The 20,943-nt window shown below is 35.0% G+C and overlaps 1 protein-coding gene across 1 annotated transcript in view; it reads left to right on the plus strand.

The window, feature by feature from the left end:
* The window catches only part of USP12 (ubiquitin specific peptidase 12), a 40,880-nt gene extending 25,366 nt beyond the window's left edge, over positions 1-15,514 (plus strand). Inside the window, exons 5-9 of the mRNA XM_026074332.1 lie at positions 5,128-5,204; positions 5,449-5,532; positions 8,322-8,519; positions 10,567-10,645; positions 12,704-15,514. Coding sequence (XP_025930117.1) covers positions 5,128-5,204; positions 5,449-5,532; positions 8,322-8,519; positions 10,567-10,645; positions 12,704-12,805 — 540 coding nt within the window. The 3' untranslated portion in view covers positions 12,806-15,514. The remainder of the gene's footprint in view (positions 1-5,127; positions 5,205-5,448; positions 5,533-8,321; positions 8,520-10,566; positions 10,646-12,703) is intronic.
* The last annotated feature ends 5,429 nt before the right edge of the window (positions 15,515-20,943 follow it).

The raw sequence follows: 20,943 nt of genomic DNA on the forward strand, positions 1-20,943 counted from the left end.
AGCTAATGCATGAATTCTAGGAAAAAACTATTGGTCAATTTTTAAGAAAATGATTAGTTGAATTTTGTCAGTATGGTCATAAACAACTTCAAAATTTAGATTAATTTGATATATTTCTAAGAGCAATGAAGCCTGATATTTGGGGATATGGAGGTTGGTTTTTTTTTTTTTTTTTTTTTTCAAACTTACTGTTTTAATGACTTAATCATACTTAGTCATACTTTCTGGAAATAGGTATTCTGAATCAGTTTTCACAGATTTCTAGTTTTTAAATTTAAAGCCATTGAAATCAAGATATTGTGATTTACCTTTAGCTTTGAGACATTAGATTGGGATTTTCAAAGAATGTAACTTTGGTGTAGGAAAAGTAATTATTTCTTAAACTTCTCTCCACAGGAATTCTTGTACTGCTATAATTTAAGAAATAAGCGCCCATTTTGAAAAAGAGCTATCCTAAAATTTTCTTTGAGTTCCGCAATAAGAAAAAGCATGTATTTCAGAAAAACTTATAATTGAATTTTACCTGCTTGAGAAAGATAAAAAGCAGCACAATCTGAAAATTACAGTAATTGTGTTATGGTCTGTGCCTTGGATATTGTAAGAAGCTAAATGACTGACTGTACTTTTTGTATGACTATTCATACCTATTTTCCTTAACGAAATTAGATAATGCACATATTTCAGTGTGATGTTGGAAATGACAAATTAATCAGATTAAATCTATATATTTCATATGTCTTTTCCTCCATCTTACAGAAATCTCATTTCTCTTTTATGTCAAAGAAAATAGCTTCTTAATGTCATAGGTAATACGACTGCAGACTTCAGTTAGACTACTGCATTTTAGGCGCTGATTTCTAACTATCCTCTCTTTTTTTCTTCTGGTAGATTTTCCCCTCCTTAATAATTATTTTATAGCAACTGTCATTTGGTTCTTTTTTAGTTTTCGAACTGAACCTTTTTTTTTTTTTTTTCTTGAAACATGAATTTAGCTTAGTCTGCAGTCCTTACTTTTCCTTGCTATGTCAAAGTGAATTATTCCTATCAGGCTTTTGATCTAGGTGCAGTCCTTAATACAACTTCAAAATGCTGCTCTGCTCTTTACCAGCATTTTTTTAGTTATTAGACCTATCACAATTTTGAGAGTTTTACTAATATTGCTCTAATTTGCAATATTATGTTTTCTGTTAGCTGTTGCTGAACAGGATATGCCATGTCAGTTTACAGCTGTGCCTCCTTGGCCAGTTGCATTTTAAAGAATATTCCAAGCCGAAATATTCTAATACGCATTGGGTTTTTTAATATATTTTGGGCCTTTATATTTCAAGCCCTAATAATCTTGAAACTATCTCATCAGCTTCTGTCTACTCAATGTATCAGCTTCTGTGTATTCAAAAACCAGTTACACTTAAATATGCATTTAGACACATTAAATGAGTAATATTACTTTGAAGAGTGTCTTATTTTCAAACATAGCATATATGATTGTTTTAATGTTTACTGGAAGCTGCTGGTATTTAGAGTCTTTCAGTGTTTAGAGATATGACTTAAACTCTCAGGAGTACTTGAATATAGTTCATGTAGAGGATTACACAGTAATAAAGGTTGAATTAGTTCCTTTTAATGATAAGTCAATAACTTTGGTATATTTTTGGCCTAAATAGAATATAATGCTTACTTAATAATAATATATTTTGGAATATAATAATATGGAAAATAATGCTTACTTAAAGATAAAATACAATATATCTTTTCTTCAAGTGCGAATGATCATCTTTTAACTGGCCCAAGCTACTTAATGTTATTAAAATCAGCATGGCAAGATTTCCTTGTGCTTTTGACTGTCCTGATTATAGAAAAGACCTTCTTTCCAGGACACACAGTCTCATTAGTCTTTCTTTGATCTAAAAGGTTAATAGACTGTTTAAAGATTCATTCCCCATTTAAAATCTGAATATGGAGAGTGGAATATAAAGAACACAGAAATGGTTCTTTAACAAAGATTTATGTCTTGGGTCAAGCTACACTATAACATAAGTTACAAAAAAGATTGTAAGTTGTCTTTACATGCTGTTAATGTGATTCCCTGTTATGGTGCCTTCTCCCTCCTTCATAGAGAGGCAGTATAATGAAGTAATATGAATTTGTGGCTAACTGATAAAAAAAGTTATCCAGCAGTTCATTGGTTTTACAGAGTTTTCCTCAGGATTTAAGGAAAGAGTAATAGTAAACCAGACAATAATGTAATTGACTTGATTAAGATTAAATCTGAGTACTTGAAATAGCTAAATATGGGGAGTACTTTTACCAAGAAAAAGGGGAAATGGTCTTAGGTTAAAAGTATCAAACTGATATTCAGAATGTTTATCTTCAGCTGATGGTCTTGCTATAGTTTTAATGCAACTCTGCAAGGCATGTAGTTCTTCTTTATCTCAGTTCTACTTCAAAAAACTTAGAGAAGGCAATAAGAATAAAAATCTCAGTGGTCTGTCTTACAAGAGTACCGTAGAAGCCTTAACTATGTCCTATATCTCACCCCCCCCCCCCCGCCTCTCTTTTAAACCCAAGATAAAGCATGCCCTTTGTTTCATCTTCATTTAAAAATAGTTTCTGTCTTAGGACCCATAGGACCCTACAGTTACAAAAGCTTTTTTTTTTTTTTTTTCCAATGAGCTGATTCACATTGCTAGTGAAATTCCAATCTGAAAGAAATACAGACTCCGTGAGTATTAGCCTTCTGGGTTTTGTGCTCTGTGTAGCATTGTACATCAAACTACAGCTGAGCTGTCTAAGTGCAGATTATATTCATGAGGTCAGTACAACATATCATCCACTATAGCCAGAATGCTGGGACACCCAAATTCTTCACTATTATTCAGATGCTCATACTGTATTTGGAGAACTCATATGGCTGTCTGAACACATCAAGGCTTGATTCTGCAAGTGATGAAGTCTTCTGACTGTGTCCCTCCTTTTGTCATTATATAGATAATTGAAATCTATAGCATTGAAAATGAGTCAGTTCTAGTCTAAGGAACTTCCAATGGTATCTACTTGAAGCAGAACTTCTAGACAAGAGGGTTTGGGGTTTTTTTCTAGAATGGAAGGTGATTTTTTTTTTTTTTTTTTAAGTAAAATTGTTTGAGTTAACATAAATTAACTTTTCAAACACTAGTATCAGAAGAGCCTTGAAAAATAAAGAATAGCAATTTCTAAATTATCGACATAGATGCAAAGAGTCCATTCAACTATTCTTCTTTCAATAGAATCTTTAATGGTTCTTAATTATCCTAAGTATTCAGTGGACTGGCTAACCTGAGAGAAGCTCTTGAAGGCAGCATCATCAATATTATCACTAAGATGGAAGGAATTTGTGTTGTGAACTTCTGGTTTCAGTACCAATCTCCTTTTTAACCAAGCACAACACATCCCTATCCTCCTCTCTGCTCCCCACCCTCCCTTCCAGAATCTAAGTACGATAAAACTGTCTATGAAATTTTTACTGTTCCATGGAATTTTCTTTGATTATACTAAGAGAGAAAGAAGTATCTAACTGCATGTCTGAATAACACTGATCACAGGACTCCTTAATTCCAGCTGAAGGCTGCAGCAGAGTGTTTTCTAGAACTACTGATTCTTTTTGAGCTGTTCTAAATCCCTAGGCTAAGATGATTTTCACTCAGACTTTTTAATGTTCCAAATTCAAGTATGATAATTCTGTAAGTGGTTTGCAATGGGATATTTTGAAGAATTGTTCATCTTCACGTGCCTAAACAATAGGACATCCCCAAACAATTGGGGAAATGAGAATGGCACGCTGAAGATGCAGGTGGCTTTTTTCAATCCTAAAAATATCTTGGATGTCTTCATAGATATTCTGTGATCCCTTTAGAAGACTAACCGTTACGCTTCAGCATTTAAATGATGCTGTAGAAGTGATGTATACTGGCCTAGTGGCATATTTTCTGAACACATATACATACTCTCTGACAGATTAGCTGCAGAAGAGCGGGAGATATCTTTCCCTAGTCTGATTACAGATGTTAGCAGAAACTTTCAATGTAATCTCATAAGTTTTTGGATTTGCCCAGTGATGATAATTCTCAAAAATAGTTGTCCTAACCACTTTTTTTTTCCTCCATGTATGCTGCCTTTAGTAACTGTATGCTTCTTATCTCTTGATAATCAAAGAACAAATTTTCAAATGTGTCTTTATTTTAAGTTGAAAAGGGAACTTAAATCTCACATGTCTTAAAGATGAACTTATATTCATTTTCCTGTAGCTGTTTCATTTCTGCCCTTTCCGTCAAGAAACTGCAGACAGGCATCTTTTCTAAAAACATTCACTTTTGTACCTAGGAGTCATACAAGGCAGCAGATGTTCTCATCAGTGACATCGAGTATATTTAGATGTGGAGGGGAAGCACTAGCAGACAAAAGTTAAGGTTGCAGTTTGGTATTTCCTAAACCTTTTAATAACATGGTTATTATGTGGATTTCACCCATCACCATTCTGGATTTGTGATGGAAGTTCTCCTTTGCTTCTAGGGTTTTCTTTTGTATTTTAATTGATTTTCTAATATTTTTTGTAAGAAATAGCTGTGCACAAGACAGACCAAGTCCCAAGCTCTCATTTACCAAAAAATTTGCTTTCTGTTGCTCGTTTAAGAGCATGATGATTCTAGCACTCATGTTTTGAAGCCTATATCTGGCTGTCTATTAGGGACACTTGGTAGGCAAATATGTATCTTCCAGTAAGAAGGAATCATAGAGGAAGAGCAGGGGTGAGAGCACTACAGAGAAGAGGAATCCCAGTGACTGTATTCCTTTCAAAAGAGTGAGGTATAGAAGGAACTTGACATTAATATTAAAGAGCTGAAATCACAACAAAATGATAAGTGGCATTATATTCCCCCCACAGACACATATACACTTCCATCTTCCGATTTCCAAACAAAATTAGAGATCTAACAAACCTCTTAAATACAAAAGCCACTTGTCACAATTTGCTTAAAGGCTATTCTAAGGTAAAAGATACATTCTCTCAAAAGTAAGTGGTGCTGAAAAACCGAGGTAAATCAGTATAACTAGTTTTATCTGTACTATGTTGGACCTTTTTTCCTGCAGATAAGCAGCAAAGATGAAGACTTCTTAGACCTTTCAGTTGATGTGGAGCAAAATACTTCCATCACTCATTGTTTAAGGTAGATACAAAAGTCTGAACTCTCTTAATTTGTCTTTCATCTTTTACAAGATGAAAGCAAGAAGTAAAAAAATAAGCTTACATTCATTTGACTTAGCAAATTTTTGGCCTATGTAGACTAGAATGTAAAAATCATATGTTTATAACTTTTTTAAATGGCTCTATGTTTCAAATAAAAAAAAATCAAAAGAAAAGCTATAGATACTAGTTTCTTATTTTTCTTATTCTTATTTTTTTACACTCAGGGGTTTCAGCAATACAGAAACTCTGTGCAGTGAATACAAATATTACTGTGAAGAGTGTCGCAGTAAGCAAGAAGCACATAAAAGGTACATCAAACCATGGAGAAAAAAAACCCCTACCTTTAAATAACTCTTGTATTTCCTTATGTATGTGTGTGTATTGGGCAGGGAAAAGGGTTCTTTATCCCTTAATTGTCCTCACTCCTCTTCTACTAAAGAGTAACTTGGTTGCATTCCTCTTGCTTGAATTCAATGAGCCTACTTGCAGGAGTAATAAGAATGCATGTAAAGCATTTTGAGAGGCCTTTGATCATAATTTATTTTAAGAAGGAGAAATATAATGGTCTTAAGCCCAAAAACAAGATAAAAAGAACAGTGCAAAAAAACAGTCACTAATCAAAGATTATGGGTAATGATGAAAAATCACTGATTTCATATGATTTTTTAAATTTGGCTTTCTCTAAATTAAATAAAACCTATTTCATGGAAATTTGATAAGATAGGAAAAACTGATAAACAGATTAAAGCAGATTAATTTTTACAGTTACTGTAAGAGACAGTTTCATACGGCTTTTTTTTCTGATCCAGTCAGAATGAAGCTCATAATGTTACATTTATGTTAACTTAGTTTCTGATTTCTTGAAGGTGCATAATTAGGTGTGCTAAACTTTTGCTTGACAGTGCTCCTGAAAAGCAGCAGAAACTCCATGGAAGCCTGATCTCCTTTTTTTTCCCAAACATTTCTTGCCTGTCTAATGTTGCTTTTATTCTTGTTTACATCTTTGAACAACTATGATTTTGTGTACTGTGTTGTATTTGTTATCTGAGGAAGTATTTGACTGCTTATAGATGAGTTGAAGGGATGGGAACATTGACATGTTGTGCTGGTTATACCACTGATTCCGGTTATTTGATTTACCATAGATTAAACGCATGACTTTTGGTATATCTTTTTTGCAAAGTCTACCTTGACACATTACCTAAGCTTACTAATTGGTGTGTATTAGAGGGTTGTGAAGCCAGGGCTATCCTGTTGTTTTCTGTTGGCTTAGCTCTTTTATTGTGTGGGAGGTAATGTGATCCCTGACCAGTGTAAGCTGTGTTGACATAAACCTGTGCTGTAGGTGCTGCTGTATTGGCAAAACACAGCTTTTATTGTTTATATTTTGTTTTTCATATGGGACTTAAGCTGAGTTGCACTATATTGATGATTTTCTTCCATTTCTATAATATGAAGTTTATCTGTGATAGTGTCTACTCAACTAGCAAAAGTAGTATGGTGGATTTCTTCACCAGCAAAAGAGCTCCTGTTGTCAAACACAATTGCATTATAAGAAGAGGACTTTCATTTTGAAAAAATGTTTACCTTCAAATGTTAGAGACAGTAAGAGAACTGAATTTTTGCAGTGAATTTAAACAAGGAATATGTATAAAAAGAATAGTGCATGGACAGACACTAATGCAAAATAGTCGGTTCAGCAGAACTGTAGAGATAGTAGATTCAAGTCAAAGGAATTGGTTGTTTAAAACTTTCCAAAAATTGTTACTTATTCCAAAGGTAACATATTATTAGTACTACCTATTCTGAGCTCAAGAACCTTTGACAAATGTATGCCTTTTTTTTTGGAAATAGACCAGAAATAATGCCCATATCTCAGTAATATAACAAAAATATATTAACTCTCCCTAAAAATAGTTTCTTCTGTCATCTATCTGCCCTTCTCCATTTTTTTTTTTTTTTTTTCATTTGATGATTCCCTTGCAAGCCATGGAGAAAACTTGAGTCTAATAGGGTTTCCTACAGGTTACTATCACTGTAAATTTAATGAGAGAAAAGAAAAGAAAGTGAGTTTCCAAGGATTTTGTCCACAACCCCCTCTTTTGAAAAAAGATTGCTGTACAGACATCTTGTATGGTCTTAGTAGACACATCTGAAACCTTCACTGGGCTGTATTGAGGCTTTTGAGCTATCTTTTGGCGCTGAAGGCAGTTTGACAAATTTAGCACGGTACTGATCTGAGGCAATTAGCTGTGCCAAGAAGCAGAGCACTCTAGCTTGGGTGCTCCATTAATATGGGCAAATTTATCACCCTGTGAGCAGAAAACTATTCACTGCCACGCCAGCTGTGCTTGTCTGGTGAGGACTTGTAGGCACTGAGGAGTGATCTCAATGTCTCAAATTGGGAAAAGGGGCTAGTGAGCCCTCAGTAAAGCCAGATTCACACTTTCTAGCTATTACTTCCATTAAATAATGCTCCAACATAAGTACAAAACTGCTGTGCTAGGGCCTAACATTATCTTGTTTGGGTAGCGTGAGGTAAGGTGAGTAACAGTATGTTATTTGTATCCCTTAGCAATATTAAATGATTTGATATAAAAACTTGCAGTAATACATGTAACAAAATGGTGTTGCTTATTTTATAATGCTTGACTTGGCCAGTTTACTGGGAAATTCAAATGGAACAGGATCACTGAAACAACTTTGTTGCAATACCTCTACTGTATAGGAAGTGGAATGTAGGTTTTGCTTTTGGGAACTCAGGAAAGCTGAAAAATTGAATTCTGTGCTATATGGTTGTTATTCCTAAGTTATTAAATGAGTTGATCACGGCTCTTTTTTTTAGCTCAGTTTTTAAATACGTTTGCAGTTCTCTCAATTGTTAAAATCTACTCTTAGCTTAAGCAACAAAACAAACTGCTGTTAGCTTTGCAACATAGGACATGCTTAGTATTTGTTAAACAGCTGATTATCTGAGCATCTTTTAAGGCTTGCACAATTTTTTTAGAGTTTAGTAGACGAGTTTTCTGTTTGTCAATGTCAGCACTTTCGCTGGATATTGGAAATACTAGATTTTTATTATTTTTTTTAATTTCAGGATGAAAGTAAAAAAGCTGCCTATGATTCTAGCTCTCCACCTGAAGAGATTTAAATACATGGATCAGCTGCATCGATACACAAAGCTCTCTTATAGAGTAGTTTTTCCTTTAGAGCTTCGTTTATTTAACACCTCAGGAGATGCCACCAATCCTGACAGAATGTATGACCTTGTTGCTGTGGTAGTTCATTGTGGAAGGTAATAACAGTGTATTTCACATAAAGGATATTTGTATGAGCTTAACTATGTTTAAAAAAAAAAAAAGTTTTATTAATAAAAAATTGTTCATAACTCTTAACAGCATTTAAAAGTCTCTTAAAAAAAAGTCTCTTCAGAAGGAAAACATTGTAGAACAGATGTTCCTTTATAAAGCATTTCCTTTAATATTTCTTTCTTTTACAGACCTGAGCAACATTTTCTGAAGTATGAATTTTGTTGATTAGGTTGTTTTCTTGCTTTCAAAGTATGACTGGGAGATTTGTGTTAGATTTTGCTATGTTCAACAAATGTTTTTATTGTTTTAAGTCTTAAAATCAGGGCTGCAGTACAAACTACTTACTGAGTAGATAAAAAAAAAAAAAAAACAAACACACACCCTAAGTGGGGAAATGATTTAACATCTAGAATCATAGAATAATTTACATTGGAAGGTCAACTACTTCAACCTCAAAGCAGGGCTAACTTTGACATTAGATTAGGTTGCACAGAACTTTGTCCAGTCAAATTTCAGAAATCGCTAAGGAAGGAGATTTCACTGCCTCGCTGGGCTATGGGTTCCAGACCATCAACATTCTCACTGTGGATTCCCCCCCCCCCCCCGCCCCCTTATATCCAGTCAGAATCTCCCTTGCTGCAGTTTGTGACCTCTTCCTCTTGTCCTTTCAATGTGCATTTCTGAGCTCTGCCTGGCTCTGTTTTCTTTATAACCCCTCCTCTTTAGGTAGTGGAAGACAGCAGTTGGATCCCCCACTTAATCTTCTTTAGGCCGAACAAAACGAGCTCCCTCTGTCTCTCTTCATCCATGTTGTGCTACAGTCCCCTGACTATCTTGGTGACCCTCTGCTGGACCTCCTCCAGTTTATCAATATCTTATACTGACAAGCCCATGTCTGGAATCCCATGTCCAGTTCTGGGCCCCAGAGTGCTGAGTAGAGGGACACAATCACTTTGCTGCTGGCTGTGCTCTTACAGTGCAGCCCTGTATACGGTCAGCCCCATCACCAAAGTGATGTGCTGCTGACTATCAACTCAACTTGCTGACCACCTGGGCCCACAGGCCCTTTTCTTCAGAGCTGCTACCCAGCCAGTTGGTTACCAGCCTGTGGTGTTGCATGAAGTTATTCTGGTACAAGACATTGCATTTCTTGAACTTCATGAAGTTCTTGTCAGCTCATTCTTCCAGCTTTTTGAGGTCCCTCAAAATGGTCAAGTACACATACGTGTCACTCACAGACGGTAGCCTTCCTGCCCCAATCTAGACATAAGAAAAATTGTATGAGTGCCATTAGTCAGTTAAGGGAGTTCAGAACTGTTTAGTAGTTGTCCACTTTCAGAACTAGCTGAACCTTACAACTGAAAGTGTATTGTTTCCTTGACTGAAATCTGATTAAAATACAGGACGCATTAAGATACAGGGTTTTTTCCTGTAATAGTTGTGGAGAGACTTCTTGTCTGTCATAATCTAAAGTGCTGTGTATTAGAACTGTTTTAATTTAATTGGAAGCCCTTCTCGTTGCTGTGAGGATTCTTCAGACTTCTGAGCTATCAGTTTAATTTAGTTTTCCTTTAGAGTGGAGTTTTTTTGTTTGTTTGTGCATCAGCTATAGTGATTCCTGATTGAGACTGTAGATGAACAGCAGCTCTACATGTTTTTCTTCATGAAGAAATGGTTTGGAATTTAGTCCATCCTTTTGTAACATCAGAATGTTTTCTTGATTTTCCTTCTCTCTCTCTTTTTTTTTATCTTCATTTATATTTTCGATGCCTGTGCTGCTTATTCCTCATTTGGAATTATAATCCCTTTTTTAAGCACAATATTAAATGTAGAGATAGGCAAGACCTTCCTATGAAGATCATTTAAGTGGGGAAAGAAGAAAAGAAACATGCAAACAGAAACTGTATTGATATCTATTTTAATTATTGTTAAATGTTGCTTTTCTACAAGAAAAAAAACACTTTAATGAAATACTTTTGTGCATACGTATGTGTTATGATTTATGTCCTTTTTTTAAATTTTATTTTACAGTGGCCCTAATAGAGGACATTATATTGCAATAGTGAAGAGTCATGATTTTTGGTTGCTTTTTGATGATGATATTGTAGAGGTAAGCTTTGTGTAACCCTGGCCTTTTTTCCCCCTACTAACCAGAGCACTTGTATCACCCATATATGTGTGATTACCTAAAGTAGAAGGACTGGTATGCTAATGAGAAGAGGGTTCAACCCCTATGTAATTGAGTGGTAACTGTGAGTGCAGAGCTTCACCTTATGGTGTGACTACAATACTACAAACTACAATAGTTTGAATTGTGTTTTGGTTTTTATACCTGAGAGAAGCTTCTCTGTGTATGGACAGCCTCTTTCTCCTTTGTTCAGTAAGCTACTCCTGTGGCCAGAACATATGGCAAATAAAGATATAGATAAGTTGAGTTAAATTGGAATGATTTGTTGGAGGAATCACTTGTTCATGTTTTTTTTAGGACCTTATGATTTAAGATAATGGCTTAGTCACATTGTTATATTGAATATCCTGGATTGCTTCACAAGAAGGTGAAACAAATATCAAAATAGGCAGAAGCTTCAGGTTTCTGAGATTTCACCCTGAAACTTAAAAGCTAACCCTGGAAACAGGGAGCCTTTTGTCTCTGATAATCTTATTAACATTAAGCATGCTTCCATATACTCTTTATTATTCAAAAAAATTCTTTTGAATGTTTCTAAATCTTTATCAAGGACTTGTAGTAAATGACTTTTAACTAGTTTCTTGGAACAGCAGTATTCCCTTCACCAGTTTTGACTTTGTCATCTTTCAGTTTAATGAGTTACCTTTTATTCTTGGAGAGTAAGAGCAGAAACTGCTGGTGTTCCTATTCTTTTATGTTGTCTCAGGTGTTTTTTTTTCTTGTTCTATCATCTTCCTTCGTGCCTCCCCCTTGTCTATGCTTATGCATGGACAGAGGTATGACTGTGCTGTCCAGATTCTTTTTCTGACCTTATTTGTATATTTTTCCTTACAATACACAGGAACTGCATAATTAAAAAGAAGAAAAATAGGTGAGACAGGAGTTGGACTTACTGTGTTAAGTGGCAGGACAAGTAAGCATATTGAGGGGTTCTTTCCTGCAAGTCATGTTAAGAACTCCCTTTCATGCAAGGGAAAGTAAAAGGATTGCCTTTGTATCTTGTCAAGATACACTGTAAATTGAAATGCCTTCTGTAGTATCGAAAGTTTGCTTTCCTACAAGGAGAGCAAATGGAGTTGTGGTAGATCTCATATCATTTCACAAACATTAGGGACAATCTCTCCAGTTCTAAGCAATAATACTTGGCAGTAATGTATTTTTTTCTCTTAGCCGTTTCAAAGAAGGAAAGAATATTCTTGCTCGTAGATCTAAAATATCTCACTGCCTGCTAGGCACATGGTTCTTCAAGTTGGAATGACTCATTCCGAAGAATGGGAATGAGATTAAATGTGAAGTTTGCCTAAGTGAAGGAAAACTTTATCTTTCCACCTTTTTGTTGTCTGTAGCCTAATTGCCCTTGATTTAAAATGTGACAAGAGAGTTTGCTTTTATTTTCAGTTTCTTTTGTTTACAAAGACGTTGACAGTGAAAACCTGACCATACTCTTTTCACCTTCTAGTAGCTTTACATCTTTCCCCAAAAAACTTTGTTATAGGAGGCTTTTCAGACTAATATGATCACAGGCAAACATTGCTTATGACAAACTTAGAAAAAGTTAGTATTCCTTCCCTGCCTTCTCTTTATTCTTATCTGCAGTTTATTGGCTTACACTGTTTAGTTTAGTAATGACAGTCTGTACATACGTTCTTCATACTGATTTTAAAGTTTCAGTGGGATAGTATTTTCTTTAAAACTTCCTTTTCTGTGATTTTTTTTTTTCAAGTACTGCACCTAAAGTTGCATTTGTAACAGATTCACATAATACTAAAAAACAGAGATATGATACCATCTGTGCAGTTGATGGGAGGGAGGGAAACCAAAGCATAAAAGATTTAAGAATTACTTGGATTTTATTACTTTCTGAAGCAAGTGAAAGTTATTTTTGTTTGATATTGAGAACAGGTTTTAGAGTGGAACTTAATGTAATGTATGTGTTATATAAGATATTCTTACTTTAAATTTTGGGTTTTTTGCATACAGAAAATTGATGCACAAGCTATTGAAGAATTCTACGGGTTGACATCAGACATCTCAAAGAACTCTGAGTCTGGTTACATCCTCTTCTATCAGTCTCGGGATTGAGGGGGAACTGTAGTGAAGAGAGATTTTTATGCCTCGCTTCTTCTCTGACTATCTTGGAATGGAGCAAGCACTGAAGAAAGGAATGCAGGAAGCTCCAGGGGCAGTAGCACAGTTTGCACACAACTAAGCAAAGAGTTTGAGATTTTTAAAACCTTCATATCATTTTCATTTTATTTGCTCAGGTATCATGTTGACTACACATCTCCACTGCATCCCGTAAGCAAAAAGAGAGATACCAGCCACTCTTGCAGGAGCTTTCAATAGCTGATATTATCTTTGTGGTCCTAATTCAAACCCCATTAAGGTCACTAGAGAACTTTTCATGGACTTCAGTGGAATTTGAATCAGGTTCTAACTGCACTGCCAGATTAGTGCAATAGGAGTATTAGAAATCTGATATTTTATACAGACTTCTTGTATAAAAGGTAAAGGACTTTTTGTGAACTTCATTTCCTGTACTTAAGTTTGAAAGAATGAGGTTGGGAGGGTTAGTGTATAAGCAAGAAGATATATTTGGGCCCAACACAATTGCCTTCTTGATGGTAGTAGTTTAACTGAAAATATGAACTGATGTCAGGGAGGCAAGTATGTTTTGCTTCTCTGAAGAAGCTTACGTTATTTATAATGTATGATCGGGAACAATCAGTCAAGATTATGGCTTTTAATCTCCCTATGGGGAAAGATTTGGTTTGTAATAGTTTATTTTTATTTATAAATTATTGTAACTTCTGAGGATCCTGTGTGTTGTCCTTTATTCTAACAAGTATTGGAATTTTTTTATATTGATTTGAATTAAAACTAATTATCTTTAAGTGTTAAAAAAACAGCCAATATAAATTCTAAAAGCAATGCCTACAATGTCTTTAAAAATGAATAACACAGAAGAGAGATTTCCTTCTGGAGGAACTGGTATCTAAGTGTGCTACTTTATTTAATTAAATTAGAATATTCTCTGTGCATTAGTGAGTGGAAAAAAAGTGGTCAAACTACTACATAGAAGACTTTAAGAATGCATATCATAAGAAAATGATGGTGCAGTGGTGGTATAATGGTCTTTATAGATCTTTAATTATTTGTTAATGATTCATATGCTAAGCAAATTAGAATGACCTCGATCAAAGTAAACAGTTTTCAGAATATTATTCCTTCTCCAGAAAATGGATCCACTTCAGTTACCAGTGGCATAGGTGACTATCTCAAAAAACACTCAAGGCCTCAAATGTAAAATATGTCTGAGTAATAAAAAGAAATAAGCTTGGAATTTCATGAAACTGAAGATACCACATTCCTTTAAAAGTAATAACAATGCTTAGGTCCTGTAGAGTGAATTTTTCTGAAACTAAACAGTTTACCTTGCTATAGGTTTGATACAACACCTTATATGTACTAAATGTGAACTATTATGATTTGACATTCTTCCACTTACCAATATTCTTTGTCTGACAGTAACTGAATGTAATTTCTGGAGAATCATGGGATACGCATTCCAGATTATGGCAGTCAGGCCTTGGATGTCCTCATCACCCCTCTTCAGCTAGTAGTTTTTACATTATCGTAGTTTTCTGAGGTTATTTTATTGATACTGTTTAAAATTTTTAAAAGAATGTCTCCTGTCTGCTGCTATAACTGACTATTTACTTACCTGTATCTTTTAGCTCAGGAAATGACTTCACCTATACATTCAGTTGAACAAATCTTTAACAGGGTCACTAAATAAATTGGGCTATTTAACAACTGTCATACTGTAACAAATTGCTTTTATAAAATGCAAAGTTTCTAAAGCTCTGGCTTGGTTATAATTCTTTTATATAAAATTATGTATCATGATTAAACTACCAGCATTTTAAAGAAAAGCTTGAATACTGTGGGAGATGCATACAAATATAACAGATTGGATTTAAAGGATTCCAATTATTTTAAATTATTTTATTTATTCAGCTTTCAGTGAAAAAAGGGTTAAAGGGTAAAGCAGTTGGATAATGGTGCATGTTAGAAGGATGAAGTCCTTTGTGTACTAAAGGTACAGTATTGTAAAAGAGTTGTCACATTACTTTTTTCCTAATTGGCAAATATTTGGTCATTGATTTTTGGTTTGGGTTTTTTTTTTTTTTGTGTGTAGTTAAAAGCCAAGTTTAGTAGCTAAATATTTTATACCATAATAATATTTAAAACATTTTTGTTTTCACTGGTAGCCACAAGATATTTTGTTTTACTCCTGCAATGTATTTTTATAAAAATACTGACTTTAATTTTGTATAGGGGTTTTGAGATAGTATTCCAAATGATATATTTCATTTTACTTCCAGTGCAGCTGAAATAATCATAACTTCTTGATTAAACTGATATCAGAAACTGCAATTTACTTTAAAAAAGAGTGGGGGGAAAAAAAGCAGGGAAGTACAAAATATAACTGATTGGTATGTAAAGTGTTACAGAATTATTTCTTGGTTGTAATGCAATGCGAAGTGTGGGAGGGTTGTCAGTTGTTGTAAATGGTAGAAATGATTTGCTGTGTAACTATGTAAATGTTAATTGGGACTAGAGTCCCCTATTTTGTATATTGGAGCAAAAACTTCTATTAAATAAAGTATGTTCTCTAAAGGTAAGTACTGTATCCTTTGTAGATCCCTGATGGTCAGTCAGCTGCTTTTTGTGCTTTACAGTGTTTTCAAACCTACAAAAAGTATCTAGAATTTCCTGCACTAAGACAACTACCCTGAGCCATGGAGGGACAGGTGTGTTTGTACATGCTGCATCACATATTTTTCTAGATCTTTTGTTATGAGAATCGTTCTGTGGCATTCATGTTTTCGATGTACTGTACTTCTCTGGAATTAGATTTTAAGTTGTTAGTTTTTGAGGTAGAGAAGAGGGAGTGTTTTCAAATACCATTCTTTCTTGACTTTCATTTCCTCAAAAAAGGTACCTTTCTATAAGATATGTATCTGAATTACGTAAGGGATTTTTTGGATCCCCACTTTGTGGGAGGGAGAAGGGAAGGAAAGGAAGATGAGAGTGTTTACAGCATTTACATAGGAGAGAGACTGGCCAAAGAGTTGGAGTCCAGCATCAGAAGAAAAAGATGCAGCTGGTTACAGTATCCATTTACAATTCAGTAGCAAGTCATTCTTTACTTGAAGTATACACTACTGTTTGTAATTAATATACGTTCTTTTGGTTTTACAAACAGTTTATATCCTGCCGTATTTGTAGTTGGGAAGACCACATCCATGGCCTTTGATTGCATGGAAGTAGTGACTTCAGGTAGTGTTTAGGTACATGGACGAAGGTTAAAATTAAATTGTGTTTTCAAAAGCCAGTCATAAATCAGATTTGAATATCAATAGGTGACATTCAGATGTCAGTACATAGGGATTTGATGCCCTTTCAGATGTTCTACCACACCCTCAGACATCCACATAAGACTGGCAGATATGACATGAGATCTGCAGAAGACCTGCATCCTTCTGGAGCAGCAACTAGAAGCCAGACAGGACATCCTGCCTTGTTTCCCATGTGGCTGTGGCTGTTTACACAAGCACTATTGCATATGCACTGTTGGGTGCATATACAGATGAAAGTTCATATTGCTTGGTTACTTTTTCGTGGTGATATTTGTAAAGTTTAAAACCTGAAATGTCTGGGGCCTCTAGTTACTTCCATAATTCCCTTATTAAAGAAATTTTATCTTGTGCTATTTGCTCCAGTCTCTTAGCTGTAGGTTTAAGATGATCGTATACAGACTTGTTATTAAGCTCATCCGTTTAAATGAAATTTTAATATGTGAAATCTTGAAATCCTCAGTCTTCATTTAACAGAAATTACTTAGATGCATTCCTTCTTTCTTTTCTCTGCAGAAATTTCCCTTACAAGAAAAATCTTACTAACTGTGTACAGTTAATGTAATAAACAGATCCTTGTAATTTTCTTGCCAACTGCTCATTCAAAATCAATAGTTATCTCTGAGCATACTATGCCTACACAACATGGATTATAAAAGAACAAGGATGATTTTTTTTATATACACAAAATGTTGTCTATTTATACACATGAAGAGGTGACATCCTTTTTTTTCTATTTGACTCTTGGCTTTGTTCAATGACAGAATTCAGCTTGGGCTGAAAGCCTGGCAGTGGGAAATTTTAAAAGTTGTCAAAAATGCATGGATAACTGAGGATACCAAAAAAGTGGGGGGTTTTGTTTGTTTGTTTTTTAAGTTGCCTGAGAATAGTTATTTGAAACTAGCTTTCGTCCCTTTAGGTGTATTAATAGATTACAGCAGCAGTACCTGTATCTCTTCAGTTAACTTTATCTGTAAGAGGAGAAAACTTAGTTTTAGTAAACATTAATCCATGGGTTGCAGTGTCACATTGCAGAATAATCTAGATATGGTTTGTTCACTCTGAAAGAGTGGCTTTACAGTCCAAGATGTTCCTCCCCTGTTTGTCTGGGTTGTTCTTAAGGTTTTGTGTTTTATAAATTCAGTCTTCCCCCCCCTCCCCCCCCCGATTATACAATGTGCACATTTTCTTTTCTGTAATTTTCTTGTAAGGCTTTAAAGTCTAACCTCTCACGGTATCATGTGAGATGTATAATACACTGGTCTCTTCAGCCTCCAAAGTACTCAATTCATATTCTACATAATCTGTATTCAAGAGTTGTTCATTTTGCTGCAGCTTTGCTGCTGATTGATTGTTATAACTGAACTACGCAGGTCAGCTACCATGCAAACAAACACATGCTTCATCTTTTAAATACAAAGATCTCTGAAAGCTATTGTTTTCAGTTTTAATGATGGAGTGGGGTGAGGCAAAAATAAACTTAGTTTGGTATTCAGAAACATCTGGAAAACTGCTTCTTCCCAATTATTTTTTTTCCTGAAGTGAGATAATTTTTAGTCTAAACCTAAAAATCTGCTGTTGCAGTTGATGAATCCCTTTTGGGGAACTTCTATAAGAATGTGTTGGATATATACGGAGGATTGTTTGCAGACATCACCAGTTTTGAAAAGAGCTGAGTAATATCTTCCAGTTTCTTCCCAAATGTACAAATAAATTATATTCTTTCCCTCTAATATCTTGTGATTGCTGCCTGCATGAGAGGTTTTAACGGCTCAGAAAAGGACAGAGGTACTGTCTACCTAGCTTTTTGTGTAGAGCTCTCTGTTGGCAACATTAGGGAGCCTTAATTACAGAGGGATCATAAATTTCGTCCTTGATCTGCATTCCACAGGTTAGGTAATCCAAGGGAGAAAATATACAGCATAGATTTTTCAGAGAAGAAAGAGAAGCAACTTTCCAATTATTTAGTAACATACTAGTTATAAAAGCAGCATTTTCTGAAAGATAAACTGTTACATTTAATGCAGATTTCTGGTGTTTGAGGAATTTAGGATCTGTTCAAAATGGCCTGCCATACTCTAGGCTTTTATTGCTTATTAGAGAGACATATCTTTATAAGTATGTGTGTGTTTAATTTGTTRTTTAAGTTTATATTCAAAACCTCCCTCTTGTATATAAATCTATCAGGTTGATATGACTGCATTACTAAATGCTCTTCCAGGAACAATTTAGACTAACTTCCATGCATACATGTCAGTCAAATGAAATATAATCTTTTAATGGTCTAATCTACAGAGCATTTTCAGCTATTCACTAGGAATACTTATTTTTGTATTTTCTGTTACTGTTTTTAAATTAGAAAAAAATTAAGATCTCCAAATATTTTACTAGCATGCTATATTATTAAGTGATTCAAAATCCATGGATGTCTAGAAATCTCACTGCTGTCAAGGATCTTACCAGCTGTTTGGAGTATGATTGTCATCATAACACAAGTGTGTATCAACTGCTTTGAGCTTTGATTGTTATTTCAACTCTATTTCACAAATGGTGCTTTATGGTAGTAGCTGCTTTAATCAGCTCATATAAGATACTGCTAATGATGCTCAGCTCCAGTTACATACTTCCATGTGTACACATTTATTTGTTTTTAGAAACTGATTACCCTAATGTTATTGCATGTCAGTCTTCTCTGTGCATCTTTCATGTCAAGGGAGGCTGCTGATACACAGCTACAGGCAATGTTTGCTAAATTACTGAACTGTGTTTCAGAGATAAGATAAACGTGTAAGATTTTTGCACTGAAAAGATCTGGAGCTTTTTGTCTTCTCATGCCAGTGTAGTGAAAGTTTTCCTGCTCTTCTTCAATATCAAAAAGACTTTTTTGCAGTCACAGCATTGAACAAATGCAACCTCACTGCACCCCTTTCTTCCTCTTTTTAAAGCAACTCAGAAAGCCATTCTAGGTTTCTCCCTAAGATTGTTACAGAACTAGGAAAATATTTGAACAAGGAAGCATTTATTTTATAAAAGAGATCCTTCAGATTATTTTTCAGTTTGCTTAGAGTTCAGTGTGGAGACAGGACCATTTGACACAGAGATCTATTAGAATGAATAACAGGTTATGTTAAGACCCATTATGATCCAGATATCAAGGAGGTATCACTACCTTTGATAATTACAATGTATTTCTAGCAGGACCCAGTGAGCATCCTACCAGACCGCTCTTTGTGCAGGCTGTTAGAGATGGTCTTTATTAGGGGCCTGCATGTCCAAAAAGTTGTATATCCAAATGCTTATGCTGTATGTCAAATATATTCAAATTCATTGGAAGACCCAGCTGTTTGTTCAACCAAGACTTTCACAGAGTATACCCGTGATGATACTTAGAGCACATGAATATTTGCCTCTTTAACTGCACAAATGTCAACTTCAATTTTAGAAATTGTCTGAGAAGGGATAATGTGAAAAAACAATTGCCATTTATCCTGGAAAAAAAAAAGAAATCTTGGCTTTCTGAAAACACTGAGTATTACTCTCCAGAGTCCTGAACGATCCAATCCTGTTTCAGTATTTGCTTTCATGAAAACTTGTGTGTTTGAGAGCTGTCACAAATCTTCCTTGGAGGACTCCTGCCTACCTGCCACTCACTCCACTGCAGTCTAGCATTCCAACCACTGCTCAGGCTGGCACTTTGCCCATACATGAAGTACACAGAATTCTATCTTAGAAAGCATTCCTTGCAATATTGGATGTAAGACTGGGAAAAAGGCTACACAAGTAGATTGTCTGCTCTTCTGTTTCTGTGCAGCAGGTACAGCAGCTTCTAGGACTTCTGCATATCCCCAGCATTCTTTATATTCAAGTAATCCCTGTTCTAACTTGCTCTGCTTGGTGGTTTCTAACTGAGGGGCATTTAGCATCTGCTCATGGAGATTAGCTCATTAAGCCATGGTCTGACTCCAATTTCCATTGTTGGCAGTGCATGGATGGAAAGCGCTTCCTGATGTTTCATGGCTATTTACGTAAGTACTAAGAGAAGCACTGTGTTTTCTGTTTAGTTCCCTCAAGGGCTGGACAAGATCGCAGGGGTCAGCATACAGAGCGATTACAAAAATCCAATTTATCATTAAATTTAATAGGAGTTACGTACTTTAAATACCTTTGTGGATCTGGACCACAGATAGGATAGTGCAAAAGTAATTCCTGCAGAAGCAAGGAATGCTGAAAGTTTGTGATCTTGAATATTTGAGAGAACAAACCTTTAAAATAGTCCTTAAGAGCATTTGTATCCTTAAGAAGCAACAACTCTTCCTAAGCATCATCCTGGAGATGCTGATTCAATACAAATTAATTTTCTGGTGGAATGAAAAGTAGTGAGGCATTCTTCCCATTCTGCAAGCAAGGTCTATGTGAATTTTGAGGCTGGAGATGTTTTTCATTCAAAGTAATAAGAAAAAAAGGCAAGCAAGGGGTGGGGGGGAAGAGATCATTACATGCCTGAGAATTTTCCAGGTATTATAGAGAAGCAAAAAATAATTCCAGTCAGCCTTGTGAAAAGCAGATTCATGTCTATATACTTATCAAAGGATATGACCTCCTAGTGGCACAGTTTATTGTTGAACAGTTTCTTATTTATATATATATATATATTATATTCACAACCTTTCCTAAAAATTGTTCTAAAGTTCTGTGATTAATAGTTTACTGAAATATTACTTGCAAATTATTAAGTTTGGTTAGTTCAAGTTCTAAGACTGCTTATATCAACATTGGTTTTCCATTGCTGCTGTTTAT

This window comes from Apteryx rowi, unplaced genomic scaffold (genome assembly GCF_003343035.1).
Source record: "Apteryx rowi isolate R43461 unplaced genomic scaffold, aptRow1 scaffold_386, whole genome shotgun sequence".
Taxonomy (NCBI): domain Eukaryota; kingdom Metazoa; phylum Chordata; class Aves; order Apterygiformes; family Apterygidae; genus Apteryx; species Apteryx rowi.